At 38.3% G+C, this 14,625-nt stretch overlaps 1 protein-coding gene across 10 annotated transcripts in view; it reads left to right on the top strand.

Annotated features, from left to right (window-relative positions):
* Window positions 1-14,625, top strand: part of PDE8A (phosphodiesterase 8A) — a 137,796-nt gene that overhangs the window by 60,125 nt on the left and 63,046 nt on the right. For all 10 annotated transcript variants that reach the window (XM_070570608.1, XM_008512673.2, XM_070570635.1 and 7 more), the window contains 2 exons: window positions 12,243-12,299; window positions 13,775-13,965. In XM_070570608.1, coding sequence (XP_070426709.1) covers window positions 12,273-12,299; window positions 13,775-13,965 — 218 coding nt within the window. In that variant the 5' untranslated portion in view covers window positions 12,243-12,272. The remainder of the gene's footprint in view (window positions 1-12,242; window positions 12,300-13,774; window positions 13,966-14,625) is intronic.

Genomic DNA, 14,625 nt, shown 5'->3' with positions numbered 1-14,625 from the left:
TCAACAAGTGGTGTGGAACAGCTGGACAGCCACATGCAAAATAGTGAATTTAGACGTAGACCTTATACCCTTCACAAAAATTAACTCAAAATGAGTCATAAACTTCAAGGTAAAAGACGAAACTATAAAACTCCTAGAGACTAACTTAGGAGAAAACCTAGATGACCTTGGGTATAGTGATGCCTTTTTAGATAAAGCAGCAAAGATGCAGTCCGTGAAAGAAATCATTGATAGGCTGGACTTCATTAAAATTAAAAACTTCTGCTCTGTGACAAACTATCAAAAAAATTAGAAGAAGACAAGCCATAGACTGGGAGAAAATATTTGCAAAAGACACATCTGATAAAGGACTGTTGTCCAAAATACACAACTCTTAAAAACTCAACAATAAGAAAACAAACAACCTGATTAAAAAATGGGCCACAGAACTTAACAGACACCTCACCTAAGAAGATAATACAGATGACCAATAAGCATATAAAAAAAGATGTTCCACATCATGTGTCATCAGAGAAATGCAAGTTAAAACAATAAGATATCACTATACACTTACTTGAATGACCAAAACCTGGAACACTGCCAACACCAAATGCTGACGAGGATGTGGAGCAATAGAAACTCTCATGCAATGCTGGGGGGAATGCACAATAGCCACTTTGGGAGACAGTTTGGCAGTTTCTTACAAAACTAAACATACTCTTCTCATCCAGCAGTTGTTCTCCTTGGTATTTACCCAAAGGAGTTGAAAACTTATATTCACACAAACCCTGCGGAAGGATATTTATAGCAGCTTCATTCATAATTGCTAAAACTTAGAAGCAACCAAGATGTCCTTCAGTAGGTGAATGGATAAACTGTGGTCCATCCAGACAATGGAATATTATTCAGCACTAAAGAGAGATGAGCTATCAAGCCATGAAAGACGTGGAGGAACCTTAAATGCATATGACTAAGTAAAAGAAGCCAATCTGAAAAGGCTACTTACTTGTGTGATTCCAACTATGTGACAGTCCTGAAGAGGCAAAACTATGGAGACAGTAGAAAGAAGTGGTTGCCAGAGGGTAGAGGTGGGGATAGATGAATAGGAAGAGCACAGAGGATTTTTAGGGCAGTGAAAGTACTCTGTATGATGGATATATATCATCATACATTTGTTCAAACCCATAGAATGTACAACACCAAAAGTGAACCCTAAGGTAAGATATGGATTTGGGGTGATTATGATGTGATTATGATGTGTAAATGGAGGTTCACCCTTGGTAAAGGATGTTGACGAGGGAGGAGGCTATGCATGTGTGGGGGCAGGGAATATAAGGGAAATCTCTGTACCTCCCTTTCAGTTTTGTTGTAAACCTAAAACTGCTCTCAAAAAAGTCTTTTAAAAAAATGTATTTTGTTTGGAGGATGTAAATATACATTTTTCCTGTATAAATATCAAGACTTTACCTTAAAACCCTGGTAGGAAGGAGCAGCCCTGGGAGAAGATCTCCCTAGGAAGCCTCTAGCCTGGGCTTTGCTGCTGTTTGCAGTGAAGGGGAAGGCACTGGTTCCCCAAGGCTTGGGCCGAGCCCCCAGCAGTTCTCTTCCCCTCCAACCCCATCCTGATCCCCCAGCCGTTCTCCTCCCCTCCGACCCCATCCTGATCCCGCATCCTGATCTAAGGCCTTCATCTGCCAGGGCTTCTGCACCCTCTCTGTTGATGTTATTAGTGCTTTTTCTGTGTACTTCCCTCTCTCCCTTGTGGTTTCTCCTCTGAAACCCAAAGTTCCGTTTTCTTTGGGACGTAAGAAAACAATTTCTTCCTTGATTTTTCTGAGCTGGTTCTTCGAAATTAAGAATTGACATAATTAGTACTGAAAAATATTCTAAAAAGAAACTTTAAAGAAACCAGTGTTATTTATAAAAAACAGTGTAGGCCAATTACTGAGATTACTTGGGTAACCCTCCTAAAAGAGGACTAAGAGATAGTTTCAGCAGTAGACCTCACTCAGGCTGTGGATGCAGTAACACAGGAAGGAGGCTGAGATAAGCAGTTTGGCTCTTAGTGGCAGACGTTTCAAATAGCATTCAGTCTGGAAACCCACTTTCTGCCAAAACCTACATGTTTAGCCTCCACGTCAGGTAAAGATTTCTTCGTTGCTCTAGAATGAAACCAGGGGCATTGCGAATGCTTCTGCATCCCCTCCCACTAATGGCGTTGGTATAGTTAGGAGCACAGTGTGCCAGCACCATGCAGAAGGCTGCTTAGCTGGTGCTCCTGGAATCTTCACAGTTACTGTTCTCCAGGTGAGGCTTAGCAAAGTGAAGAGCTTTTCTAAAGTCACACAGCTTTTCAGGTGAGAGGGGTCAGATTTCAAACACCTCTCTGTACGACCTCAGGAATAGTGGTTGTGGGAACTGTTTGGCTGATTCTAGACAATTCCTTCTATTGTGTGGGTTGTGCTTTGCAGTGTAATTCCCTTCAGATATTGCTGAGGTTCATTAGCTGACCCTGTAAAACCTAGGCTAGCATTTGCTGTCAGTGTGCTAGGAGTGGTCAGGTAGGCGGGCAAGCAGCTGTAGGACCTTCTGAACAAGGCTCACTGCTGTGTGAGGGTGCAGTGTGTGACACAAACATGATTGATGAATGTAAATATGTCTGATAGACTCATCCCAGAGAGAGGCAGGAGGCTAATTTGTTCATTTATAGTTAGGAATATTCCTTTTCAGTATCCAGATCATACATGCCTGCTGGATTCAGTTTTTCTCTAGCAGGGAGCTGAATAAATAGCACTGAGTTAACCTCTGGGTCCCCTCCCCGAGTCAGCCTGTAGACCTTCCTTCTGACAGGTCGATGCACAGTGATCAGTTTCCTCTCTCTTTTTTTAAGTTTAATTTTATTTATTTTGGTGAGGAAGATTCGTCTTGAGCTGACATCTGTTGCCAGTCCTCCTCCCCATTTTTTTTTTTTTGTTTGCTTCAGGAAGATTAGCCCTGAAGGCTAACATCTGTGCCATCTCCCTCTGTTTTGTACATGGGATGCCTCCACAGCATGGCTCACAAACCCGCGAACCTGGGCTGCCAAAGCAGAGCGTATGAAACTTGAACCACTCGGCCACAGGCCGGCCCCGTCCCCTTTCTTGAAGGGGTGGAGGGGAGGTAGATTCTGGTCTGGCCTCCATGATGTCATACCTCAGATTTCCACAGTTGGGTTTAAGGATTCTTAAATTTCAGTGATACATTCAAAGAGAAGCTCATGAGTTGGGTCATCCTACAGTTGGCTCTTCTCATTTTTTATGGGTCGGTTCTTTCTAGTTTCACCTTCAGAGGCAATTTTCTTTCAGGGTTTCAGGAAAACCTTTGTTTGTCCGCTGTACCAAATACATTAATGTGTTATAAGAACTGGGTCCTATTTTATACAGTTTTTCAAGGTATCATGAGGTTAATGGTTCTTATTAGAGATTACCTTAATCCTCTGAAAGAAATAGCTCTTTGGAAAAATACAGTTTTAAAAATGCCTTAAAGAGCGTGTGTGTGTGTGTGTGTGTGTCTAAAATTAGTTTCACAGCACAAACTTCTTGGAAAATCTTTTCTGTAGATACTTAGAATTTATTGGGCATTTACACACTCTCAGGCATTCTTTTAAGTCCTTTAAATAGCTCATTTAATGCAGGCACCCATTTTTTGCCCGACACTATGGGTTTGGGAAAAAAGACCTGAAATGACTTCACCCTAGCCTGTGACTCAATTTTGGCGTGCAGATGGGTAACATATAAAAGGCTCCTTGTAAATATTTGCTGTTTAAATTTAATGAGGGGAAAATTAGGAACAGGTGAGGGGAGAAAAAAGTGACTAGGACAGTGAGGATGGATGTATGGAGTGTTTTCCCTATTTTGGGAGAAGGACCAGGGAAAGCAGCTAGGAGCTTTGCCTCAGGGTTGATCTTGGTGCCATCTTGTGGGTGGATATGGAAAGGACCAAGCAGACCCACACCAGCTTCTACTCGGATGCCTTGCAAAACTCTGGATGTCCATGCGACAGTGATACAAAACTGTAAGTCAGATATCATAACTCTGGGCTAGGGATCAGTGGATTGGATTGTGTCCTGTCCATCAGCAAGTCCTGATCACTCTGCCTCCAAAACACTCCAGATCCATCCACTTATCTCCATGGTAACTGCTGGGCCAAGCTGCCATCCTCTCTCTCTTGGACTACTACAGAAGCTTCCTTACTGGTCTCCTTGTCTCTGCTCTCACCTTGCCACTGTCCGTTCTCTACAGGTAGCCAAAGGGATCTTTTTTAAAAGTAAGTCAGATCATATCACTTCCTTATAAAATTCTCTAGTGGCTTTTCATGAAGTTTAGAATAAAACCCAAGTTTCTTTGAGAAACTTGGCTTAGAAAGCTCTGCATCTGACAGCTCCTGCCCAGCTCTGACCTCATCTCCTGCCTGTCTTCCCCTTTCCTCAGTGCTCCCTTTGTTTTCACCATAGGTCCTGTGCACCAGCTGTTCCCTCTGCTTGCTTCTCCTTCCTTTATTCCTTGTGTGGCTGGCTCCTTCTTGTCATTCAGATCTCGCCTTCCACATTGCCGCCTCAGAGAGGCTTTCCTTGACCCTAATTCAAAATAACAACCCAGTTTATTTCTCCATCACATCTCGCAGTTGTTAAGTAGAGATGTCTGTCTTGTTTCTGTTGAATGCCCAGTGCCTGGGAAACCATTTCACACATAGTGGGTGCTGCAAAGATTTGTTGAATGGATGAATGCTGCTTTCCAGGTTCTTAGTCTTATTTCAGCTACATACAGGGTAGAGTCAGGTGATTTTAGGTCTTTCCCAATGGAGCATGAAAAGACCACGGGAATTAAGCTCCTGTCAACTGAGTCCTGTTTCCACCATTGCCACTTACTAGCTGTTTAACTGTAGTGCTCTGAGCTTCAGTTTCTTCCTTAGTAAAATGGAGTTAATGAGCTTACCTTATTCATAGGGTAAGGACTAAATTGGATTTAAATATGATTGGGGGCAAAGTATTTAGCACATGGTGGGCATCTTCTTTCTCTAGTGAAACATAACACGCTATGTTGTCATTATTTACATTTTTCGCTCCAAGTATTCAAGGACAAGGTTGGGCACTTGTTCTTTGCACTGCCAGTACCTAGCTGTGCACTGCCAGTACCCCTCACTTGGCTTATAACATAGTAGTATGTGGTCCACAAATGTCTAAATTAATTCTGACTCTTCCCACTTAAGAACCAGTGTCTCCTGACTCTTGTCTGGGCCGTGTGCCTTTGACCAAGTTAACCTCTCTTTGCCCAGAGAGAGAGAGAGAGACAAGATGGCCACTGGCTGTACAGGGAAAGCCTGAATGGACAGCAGTGGCCCAGGACAAAATCTGATTTACATCTTTACTGTAGTTCCTAGGTTTGTATACAATTAATGTGAATTGATCCCAGCATAACTTTCTGTTTCTAATAAAGGAGCTGTGGGAAAAAGAGATCGATCACATGATTCTTTTGTGGTCCCTAGTGCTTGGGCTTTTCATGAGATACCTTCCTTTGTTTATGTTCCTTAATGAAGTAAAGTATGTATGAAGATGCTCTGAAAACTGGAAGTGCTGTATTACACACACATGTATCTGTAAGCTGGTATGAATGTGATTTCTGGATAAATGATTGATTCTAAAAGATTAGCTGTTGAGTAAATATTCATTCAAAAATATTCTTTGGATGCCTGCCATGTGCCAGGCACTGATTTGGGTATTGGAAATATAGCAATGAATAGAGCAGATAAGTCCCTTTCTTCATAGAACTTGCGTTCTAGTCGGAGAGAAGACAATAAAGAGATAATGAAGTATGTAGTGTGGCAGATGGTGACTAGGAGCTACAGAGAAAAAAATAAAGTAGGCAAAGGTTAGGAAGGAAGGGTCAGGGGGAGTAGAAATTTTAGACAGGTTGGAATTAGATATGTCTTTCCTCTCCTACCTGTGATCAAGATTCATAACACAGTGACTTTGCCTTCTAGTGTCCCATCTAAATGATGTTGTCAGGCAAACAAAGGAAATCTGATATGTAGTTCATCAAAACTTCTAATAGTAATTTATTTCATGTTTCTCTCAGCTATATTTATAAAAAAATTACTTTAAAATACTAAAATACAAATAGACATCATACTTATCTGATATCCTAATTTTGCAATCTTTATTTAAACTATAGATCTTTTTTTTCAGAGTATTGTTTTCTCTTTCTTTCTTTTTTAATTGAGGTCACATTGGTTTGTAACATTATATAAATTTTAGGTGTACGTCATTATGTTTTGACTTCTGTATAGACTGCATTGTGTCACTACCAAAAATCTAGTTGCCATCCATCACTACACATGTGCTCCTTCACCCCTTTTGTCCTCCCCCCACCCGCTTCCCCTCTGGTTCTCCATATCTATATGTTTATCTTCCACAGATGAGCGAAGTCATACGATAATTTCCTTTCTGCATCTGACTTATTTCACTTAACATAATACTCTCAGGGACCATCTGTGTTGTTTCAAATGGCAAGATTTGGTCTTTTTACGGCTGAGTAGTATTCCGTTGTACATATATACCACATCTTTGTCCTTTCATCTGTTGATGGGCACATGGGTTGCTTCCAAGTCTTGGCTATTGTGAATAATGCTGCAGTGAACATAGGGGTGCATATATCTTTTCTAATTGATGTTTGCATGTTCTTTGGATAAATACCTAGAAGTGGAATAGCTGGATCATATGGTAGTTCTATTTTTAATTTTTTGAGAAATCTTCATACTGTTTTCCATAGTGGCGCACCAGTTTGCATTCCTGCTAGCAGTGTATGGTGGTTCACTTTTCTCCACATCTTCTCCAACACTTATTTCTTATCTTTTTAATAATAGCCGTTCTAACAAGTATGAGGTGATAACCTCATTGTAGCTTTGATTTGAATTTCCCTAATAATTAGTGACGTAAGCAGCTTTTCATGTGCCTGTTGGCCATCTGTATATCTTCTTTGGAAAAATGTCTCTTCATATCCTTTGCCCATTTTTTGATTGGCTTGTTCATTTTTGTTGTTGTTGAGTTGTATGAGTTCTTTATATATTTTGGAAATTAACCCCTTATCAGATATATTATTTGCAAATATTTTCTCCCAGTTGGTGGGTTGTCTTTTTATTTTGTTGATGGTTTCCTTTGCAATGCAAAAGCTTTTTCATTTGATGTAGTCCCATTTGTTTATTTTTTCTTTTGTTTCCCTTGCCCCAGGAGACATGGCATTCAGAAAGAAACTACGAAGACCGATGTCAAAGTTACTGCCTAAGTTTTCTTCCAGGAGTTTTATGGTTTCAGGTCTTACATTCAAATTTTTAATCCATTTTGAGTTAATTTTTGTGTATAAGATAATGTTTACTTTCATTCTTTTGTATGTGGCTGTCCAGTTTTCCCAGTACCATATATTGAAGAGATTTTTCCTTACTCCTTTGTGTATTCTTGGCTCCTTTGTCAAAAATTAGCTGTCTATAGATGGGTGGGTTTATTTCTGGGCTCTCAATCCTGTTCCATTGATCTGTCTTTTTTTGTGTCAGTACTATGTTATTGAGAGTTTTTGTCATAAATGGATAGTGAATCTTGTTAAATGCTTTCTCTGCATCTATTGAGATGATCATGTGATTTGTATTCTTCATTTCTTTAATGTGGTGTATCACACTGATTGATTTGCAGATTTTGAACCATCCCTGCATCCCTGGAATAAATCCCACTTGATCGTGGTGTATGATCCTTTTAATGTATGTTGTGTTGGATTTGCAAATATTTTTTTGAGGATTTTTGCATCTATGTTTATCAATGATAGCGGCCTGTAGTTTTACTTTGTTGTGTTATCCTTGTCTGGTTTTGGTATGAGGGTAATGTTGACCTCATAAAATGAGTTAGAAAGTATCCCATCCTCTTCCAATTTTTGGAAGAGTTTGAGAAGAATAGACATTAAATTTTTTTTAATGTTTGGTAGAAGCCACCAGGTCCTCGACCTTTGTTTTCGGGAGATTTTTGATTACTGTTTCAATCTCTTTACTAGTGATTAGTCTATTCAGATTTTCTGTTTCTTCTTAATTCAGTTTTGGGAGGTTATAGATTTCTAAGAATTTATCCACTTCTTCTAGATTATCTAATTTGTTGGCATATAGCTTTTCATATATTGTCTTATAATACTTTGTATTTCTGTGATGTCCGTCGTAATTTCTCCTGTTTTATTTCCGATTTTATTTATTTGAGCCTTCTCTCTCTTTTTTTCTTAATGAGTCTAGCCTGAGGGTTTGTCAATTTTTTTTATCTTTTCAAAGAACTAACTTTTAGTTTTATTGATCTTTTCTTTTGTCGTTTTAGTCTCTGTCATTCATTTCTGCTCTGATTTTTATTATTTCCTTCCTTTTATTGACTTTGAGCTTTGTCCTTTTTTTTCTAGTTATTTTAGGTGTAGTGTTACATTGTTTATTTGAGGTTTTTCTTGTTTCTTGAGGTAGGCCTGTAAATTTGCTTGTTAGTACTGCTTTTTCTGCTTCCCACAGGTTTTAGTATGTTGTGTTTTCATTTTTCTCCAGGTATTTTTGATTTCTAGTTTGATTTCTTTATTGATCTGGTAGTTGTTCAGTAACATGTTGTTTAGTCTCCACATATTTGTGACTTTTCCAACTTTCTTCTTGTAGGTGATTTCTAGTTTCATGCCATTGTGGTTGTAAAAGATGCTTGGTATGATTTCAGTCTTCTTAAATTAATTGAAACTTGTTTTGTTTCCCAACTTATGGTCTGTCTTTGAGAATGTCCCATGTGTACCTGAGAAGATGTGTATTCCACTGCTTTTGGATAGAACATTCTATGTATGTCTGTAAAGTTTATCTGGTGCAGTATTTCATTCAAGGCCAGTGTTTCTTTGTTGACTCTCTGTCTGGATGATCTATCCATTGATGTAAGTGGGGTAATTAAAGTCACCTACTATTATTGTGATTCTGTCAGTTTCTCCCTTACTCTCAATACTTCAGTACTCCTACCTTAGGTACATGTATATTAGAAAATGTTATATCTTGGTGGATTTCTCCCTTTGTCATTATAGAATATCCATCTTTGTCTCTTGTTATCTTTTTTTGGCTTGAAGTCTGTTTTGTCGGATATAAGTATGGCTACACCTGCTTCCTCTTGGTTGCCATTTGCTTGGAGCATCATCTTCCATCCCTTCACTCTGAGCCTGTGTTTGTCTTTACAGCTGAGATGGGTCTCCTGGAGGCAGCATATTGTTGGATCTTGTCTTTTTAATCCATCCAGCCACTCTGTCTTTTGATTGGTGAATTTAATTCATTTACATTTAGCATGATTATTGATACATGAGGGCTTGCTACTGCCATTTTATCTTTTGTTTTCTGATTGCTCTATATCTCCATTGTTTCTTTTTCCTTGTGTTTCTGTCTGCCATTTCAGTTTGGTGGTTTTCTGTGATGTGTTTCTCAGTTTCCTCTTTTTTTATGTTTTGTGGCTCTGCTCTGAATTTTTGTTTTGTGGTTACCATGAGGTTTGTATAAAAGGTCTCATAGATGAGATAGTCCTTTTTCTACTGATAGCATCTGATCTCTATTTGCCTATGCAAGTTCCATCCTTTTCCTCTTCCCATGCTATGTTTTTGTTGTCACAAATTATCCCTTTTTGTATGTGAATTTGTTACCAAATTGAACTGGTTATGATTATTTTTAGTGCTTTCTTTCTCTTTGGCCTTTATGTTATATTGAAGTGTTTACTAACCTATTCTGATACAGAGTTGCAATTTTCTGATTCTAGCTGTCTATCACCTTGCTTAAACAATAAATCTTAATAAATACATAAATATATAAAAATCCAAAAGCTTAAGCTCAGCAGCTTGTGTAATTACTGTATTAGCTTGTGAACATACTTTTGTTTCTATATTACCTAAAAATATCAGTTGCTTTTGGAGCTGAAAGATTAAATCAGAGCTATGTTATTAAAATTGGTTTGAAAATGACTGCTACCTTCTAAATATTGATGTGAAAATAGGTTATTCTTAGTAGGGCTGCGGCCTTGAAGCATTAGGGCGGTTTGATTCTGATTTCAATACACAAAGAAAGGACAAATATGAGAATTCCTGTAGTTCTGATCCCCTTATCCAGAGCAGTTGGGAAGTTGTTTACTCTCTGAGGGCCCACTGCTGGCGCCTGCTCAGTGAGTAATGTCATCAGATTTCCTGGTGGTGGTTATTTAGGGGGGCAGTGGTAAGTAGTTGTCCAGCTCCGCTGGGATACGGCTCAACAGAGGTCCTGAGAGCCGGATATACCCAGTAGACAGGATGTAAGGTTAAAATGCAATCCACTTAAGTAAATAAGGTAATAGAATTGCTGGAACATTAATGTTTTAAAATGATATTGCTAAAATTATACTGAGGCAAAATTCATAATCTTTAAAAGATTATTTTTATAAGTTGAGATCATAAAGTTATACTGTCCTTTGTCGGTAAAAGTTATTTCCCCCACTGTTGGTGTAGACCGTGTGTTCAGAGTTGTTTTCACAGGAGGGGGTGAGGCTTTTTCCCTGAGTTATCCATACTTTTATCTTGTCCCTCAGTTTGTGACCAACCCTGTGTATACATATATATGTGTTTTCTTAAATCATGCTAGTCATTAACTAGTTACTAATTTTAAGTTATTAATTATTGTCTTTAACTTTGTTTTTCTCATCCTGGATTCCTGAAGTTTGTACTGTTGACTTTCTCAAACTTAGCAATTTGAAAGCTTAGTATATTTGCTTAATTCTTGTTTCATAACAAAAAGATTTAAGACTTTGAATTTTGCCTCTGCGTAAAATTTAGCAGTGTCCTGTAAGTTTTATTACATGATATTCTCACTTTTATTATTTTACAAGTAATCTGTAAGCATAGTTTGTATTTCCCTCTCTGATACAGCAGTTGCCTGAATTATTATTTTAAAATTTTCCAGGGAGGGTGTATTTGTTGCTGTTTTTGTTTATGTTTTTAATTTCTAGTTTGATTGCATTATGGTTGAAAAATGTACAAGTTTTACTTTTAGGAATATGTTTTGAGAGGTTTTCTTTGTGACCTAGTATATCAATGATTTTAAACTATTTATAAATATTTTCTTTCTCCCCTTTCAAATGTTATTTTTTATCTACCTGATCCTTCATAGCAAATCTCATGAGTATCCTCTGTCAGAGGCTGTATGCCCCATTTGTGTAGAGGACCCACATGCTCTCTAACCACTTTATCTTGGGCAGTAGTAACATCCCTCCTGTTGTGGTTTTTCTGCTTTCTCTTTTGAAACCCAGTGCCAGGGTTCATCACTTGGGGCTGAATTTCAGCCCCACGTTCTCCCTTCCTTGCGCTCCTTTTGCACAGTGCACAGACTGCCCAAACCTTCAAGTCGTCCTGGGTTTGCAGCACAAGTTATAGAGCTAAATAGTCCTGGGCTGAAATCCCAGCTGCCACTTGCTGGTTGTATGACCTTAAACAAGGTACTTGGAACCTCAGTTTTCTCAGTGTAAATTCTCACCATGTTGCTGTGAAGACTGAGCGAGATGACACATGTTCAGCCCTTAGCACAGTGTGCCATATATGCTAAGCCCTCCACTAGCGCTATGATTATTATTACTTGTTGGGGTTTGCTTATGACATTGTATTTATCTTTGTGTATTTTAGTGTTAAATTCTCAATAGATAAGCATTTATTGATAAGCACTAGCTCCTCTGTAAAATGAACAGCATCAACTGTTTCTCAATGAGATTTCCTTGGCTTTGACATCCCATGCTTCTTACTGCTGGATTTCATTATTTGTGTGCCGTTTTAGATGTAAGATTTCACAGTTCATCAGGGGAAAGATGGAAGCAGGCATGGAAGAAACCGATGTTCATTCAATGTCTAATCTTTGGGGGCTCTGTATGTTATAATCTCATTTGATCTTTGTAACAAATGAGAAATTGAGGCTGAGGGAGGTCGAACGATTCACTTCAAGTCACGCACAGTTAGGGAAAGAAAAGCTGGGGTCAGACTCATTTTAATTCTTCCTGCCTGCTCTCTGCCTGTCCTGGGGTTTATAAGGAGATCTGGGATTCCTCTGTCTGATAACTGTTTATTTTATGTAATTTTTCTCTGGAGTAGAAATTTCACTTTTGTCTCGGGCACTGTTTAGAGAGAGAAGATTTTAAGCAAGCATATCTCCTCCCTGCCCCCATTTTTAAGCAAATCTTTTTCTTACAGGTAGCAGTAGCTGATGTGCAATTTGGCCCCATGAGATTTCATCCACATCAACTCCAGGTAATACTAGACCATGCTGTAATTTTCACATGTTGATTTTCTTGAAAAAGGGGGAGGGAGAGGGCCTAAAGTTATACATTAAAAATAGCCTTCTATTTTAGATAATAGTATTAGATCAATGTTAAATTTCCTGAACTTGATAACAGTATTATAGTTATATAAGAAAATGTACTTTTCTTAGAAATACACGTTGAGATATTTAGAGATGAAGAAATGTCTGTAACCTACTTTGAAAAGAATGTGTGTTAGTGTGTGTGTGTGTGTGTGTGTGTGTAGACAGAAAAAGCAGAGGTGGCAAAATGTTAACAGTTGATGAAACTAGAAGACGGGTGGATATACTAGTGTTCAGTGTCACTCACAAGTTTTTTGTACGTTTGATATTTCCAATATGAAAGAATAAAAGCATAGTCTTTTCTCTGTTGCTGAATCAGCTCTATCAGAGAGAAGATATCTATAAATTGTCTAATCCAAAATATTAGACAAAATAACCAATTGAAATTTAACTCCCAAGTTGTTTGATGCTTCCTGCACACAAACCCACATTAACTATTACATTTTAAAAAAATACAAAAAGGACTGACAGAAGTGTGTTGTCTGTTTGTTCTTTGCGTTTGTGGTGTTTGTGCACTTGGGTAAAAGCAGAGGAACTAAGCGTTGGGGAACAGGGTTTCTTCAGCTTTGTAGTATCTTTATCCCAGGCTGCCACTCCTGCGTTACCACTGTTGCCTCCATTAGTCACTGTGGGTCTGAGGGGATGGAGCACGGCGCTTCTGAACCAGATTTGGTTGGGGCCCCTGGCCACACAGGGGAGAGGCGGCTGATCCAGGCCTCAGCTGATCCAGGCCAGGCATTGAGACAGCCAGCCAGCAGCCTGGGCAGAGGCACAGACGTTGCCTCTTGCACCCACCTGGTGCTATTCCATGTCACTTAACTGGCAGGTTTTGAAGTGTAACACTTTGGCCTACTTTAAATCTCCTCTCTTAGAATCAAAGTAATTTTTTTTATCTTGGAGGAATTACCTAAAATCTGAATCAAAACATTTAAATACATTATTTAAAGTATTAACTATTCTAGGAGTTTGACCGAAATATTAGCATTTGCCATCTAAGGACTTATGTAGTTAACTTAACTGTTAACTAAAATAAATATTTGTGTCATTTAATTGATTTATTTTCAAGATAAAATGCTTAATCAAGCCTTTGTTGAATCATGTCATTGGGCTTATGAACAAAAGAAATAGTCTGTGATCCCTGCACTTGGACTTCCAGACTAAGAGCAGGTAGAATACGCTGATTTTAGGGAGCTGAGTCCCTGAGTTATGTGTAGGGGAGGATTTATGTCGACAGATTGTTATGTTCACATCTGTATACTTGCCTGGAAAATGCGTGGGAGTTTTCTGTGCCTTTGTTAAAAAATGACAATGCTAACAACATCTTTTGTTTTTTAAAGAAAATGTTTATACTTTTTTGATTCAGGTACTTTTAGTGTTTACCAAAGAAGATAACCAGTGTAATGGATTCTGTAGAGCGTGTGAAAAAGCAGGGTTTAAGTGTACAGTTACCAAGGAGGCTCAGGCTGTCCTTGCCTGTTTCCTGGACAAACAGCATGACATCATCATCATAGACCACAGAAATCCCCGACAGCTGGATGCAGAGGCACTGTGCAGGTAAGCCTGAGACCCAGGCTTCAATTGTCCCACTGGTATTTGTGACAGTAAATGCAGCCCAGAAATACATTAAGTCAAATTCAGTGTCTTGAAAGTTGCATTCCATGAATGTGAAATAAGCAAGACATTAGAACATCATTATTTCTAGGACTTATCTTTATTTCTTTTGCTTTATTTTGCTTTGCTTAAAATGGTAAGAAAATATGAATGAGAACTATTAAGGGTTAAGATGAAACCCAATACGTAATTACCCACAACTATCACCTGTATATTACAAGAGTTATTATTATAATTCTCCAGATTTTTTAAAGTTATAAAAAATTTTAAAATTGTTTTCTATTATTAGGTGAATGTGCCTCTATCAATATCATGAGAGAATTCTAGGTAGCAGACTTAAATCTAAGAAAAGTGCTTTCTAAAGAAAATTACTTGCTGCTGATGGAAACAAGGCAAAGTGAAATATCCATTTTATTTAATAGAAAACTTTATTTTGGGGAAGACACCGTAATTTTAGTAAAATATAAAATTTTATAATGTATTTATTTTAAGGACAGTTAAAATCACTTTTTGGAGAGAGAAAAGATTTAAAGCAAATATAGCAGGGCTTAAAAACTGAGATGACAAGAAAATGTCATCCTGTCAAAAGGTCGTTTGCAGGAA

The sequence above is a fragment of the Equus przewalskii genome, chromosome 1 (genome assembly GCF_037783145.1).
Source record: "Equus przewalskii isolate Varuska chromosome 1, EquPr2, whole genome shotgun sequence".
In the NCBI taxonomy this organism is placed as follows: Eukaryota; Metazoa; Chordata; class Mammalia; order Perissodactyla; family Equidae; genus Equus; species Equus przewalskii.
This window is presented reverse-complemented; position numbering and strand designations above follow the sequence as displayed.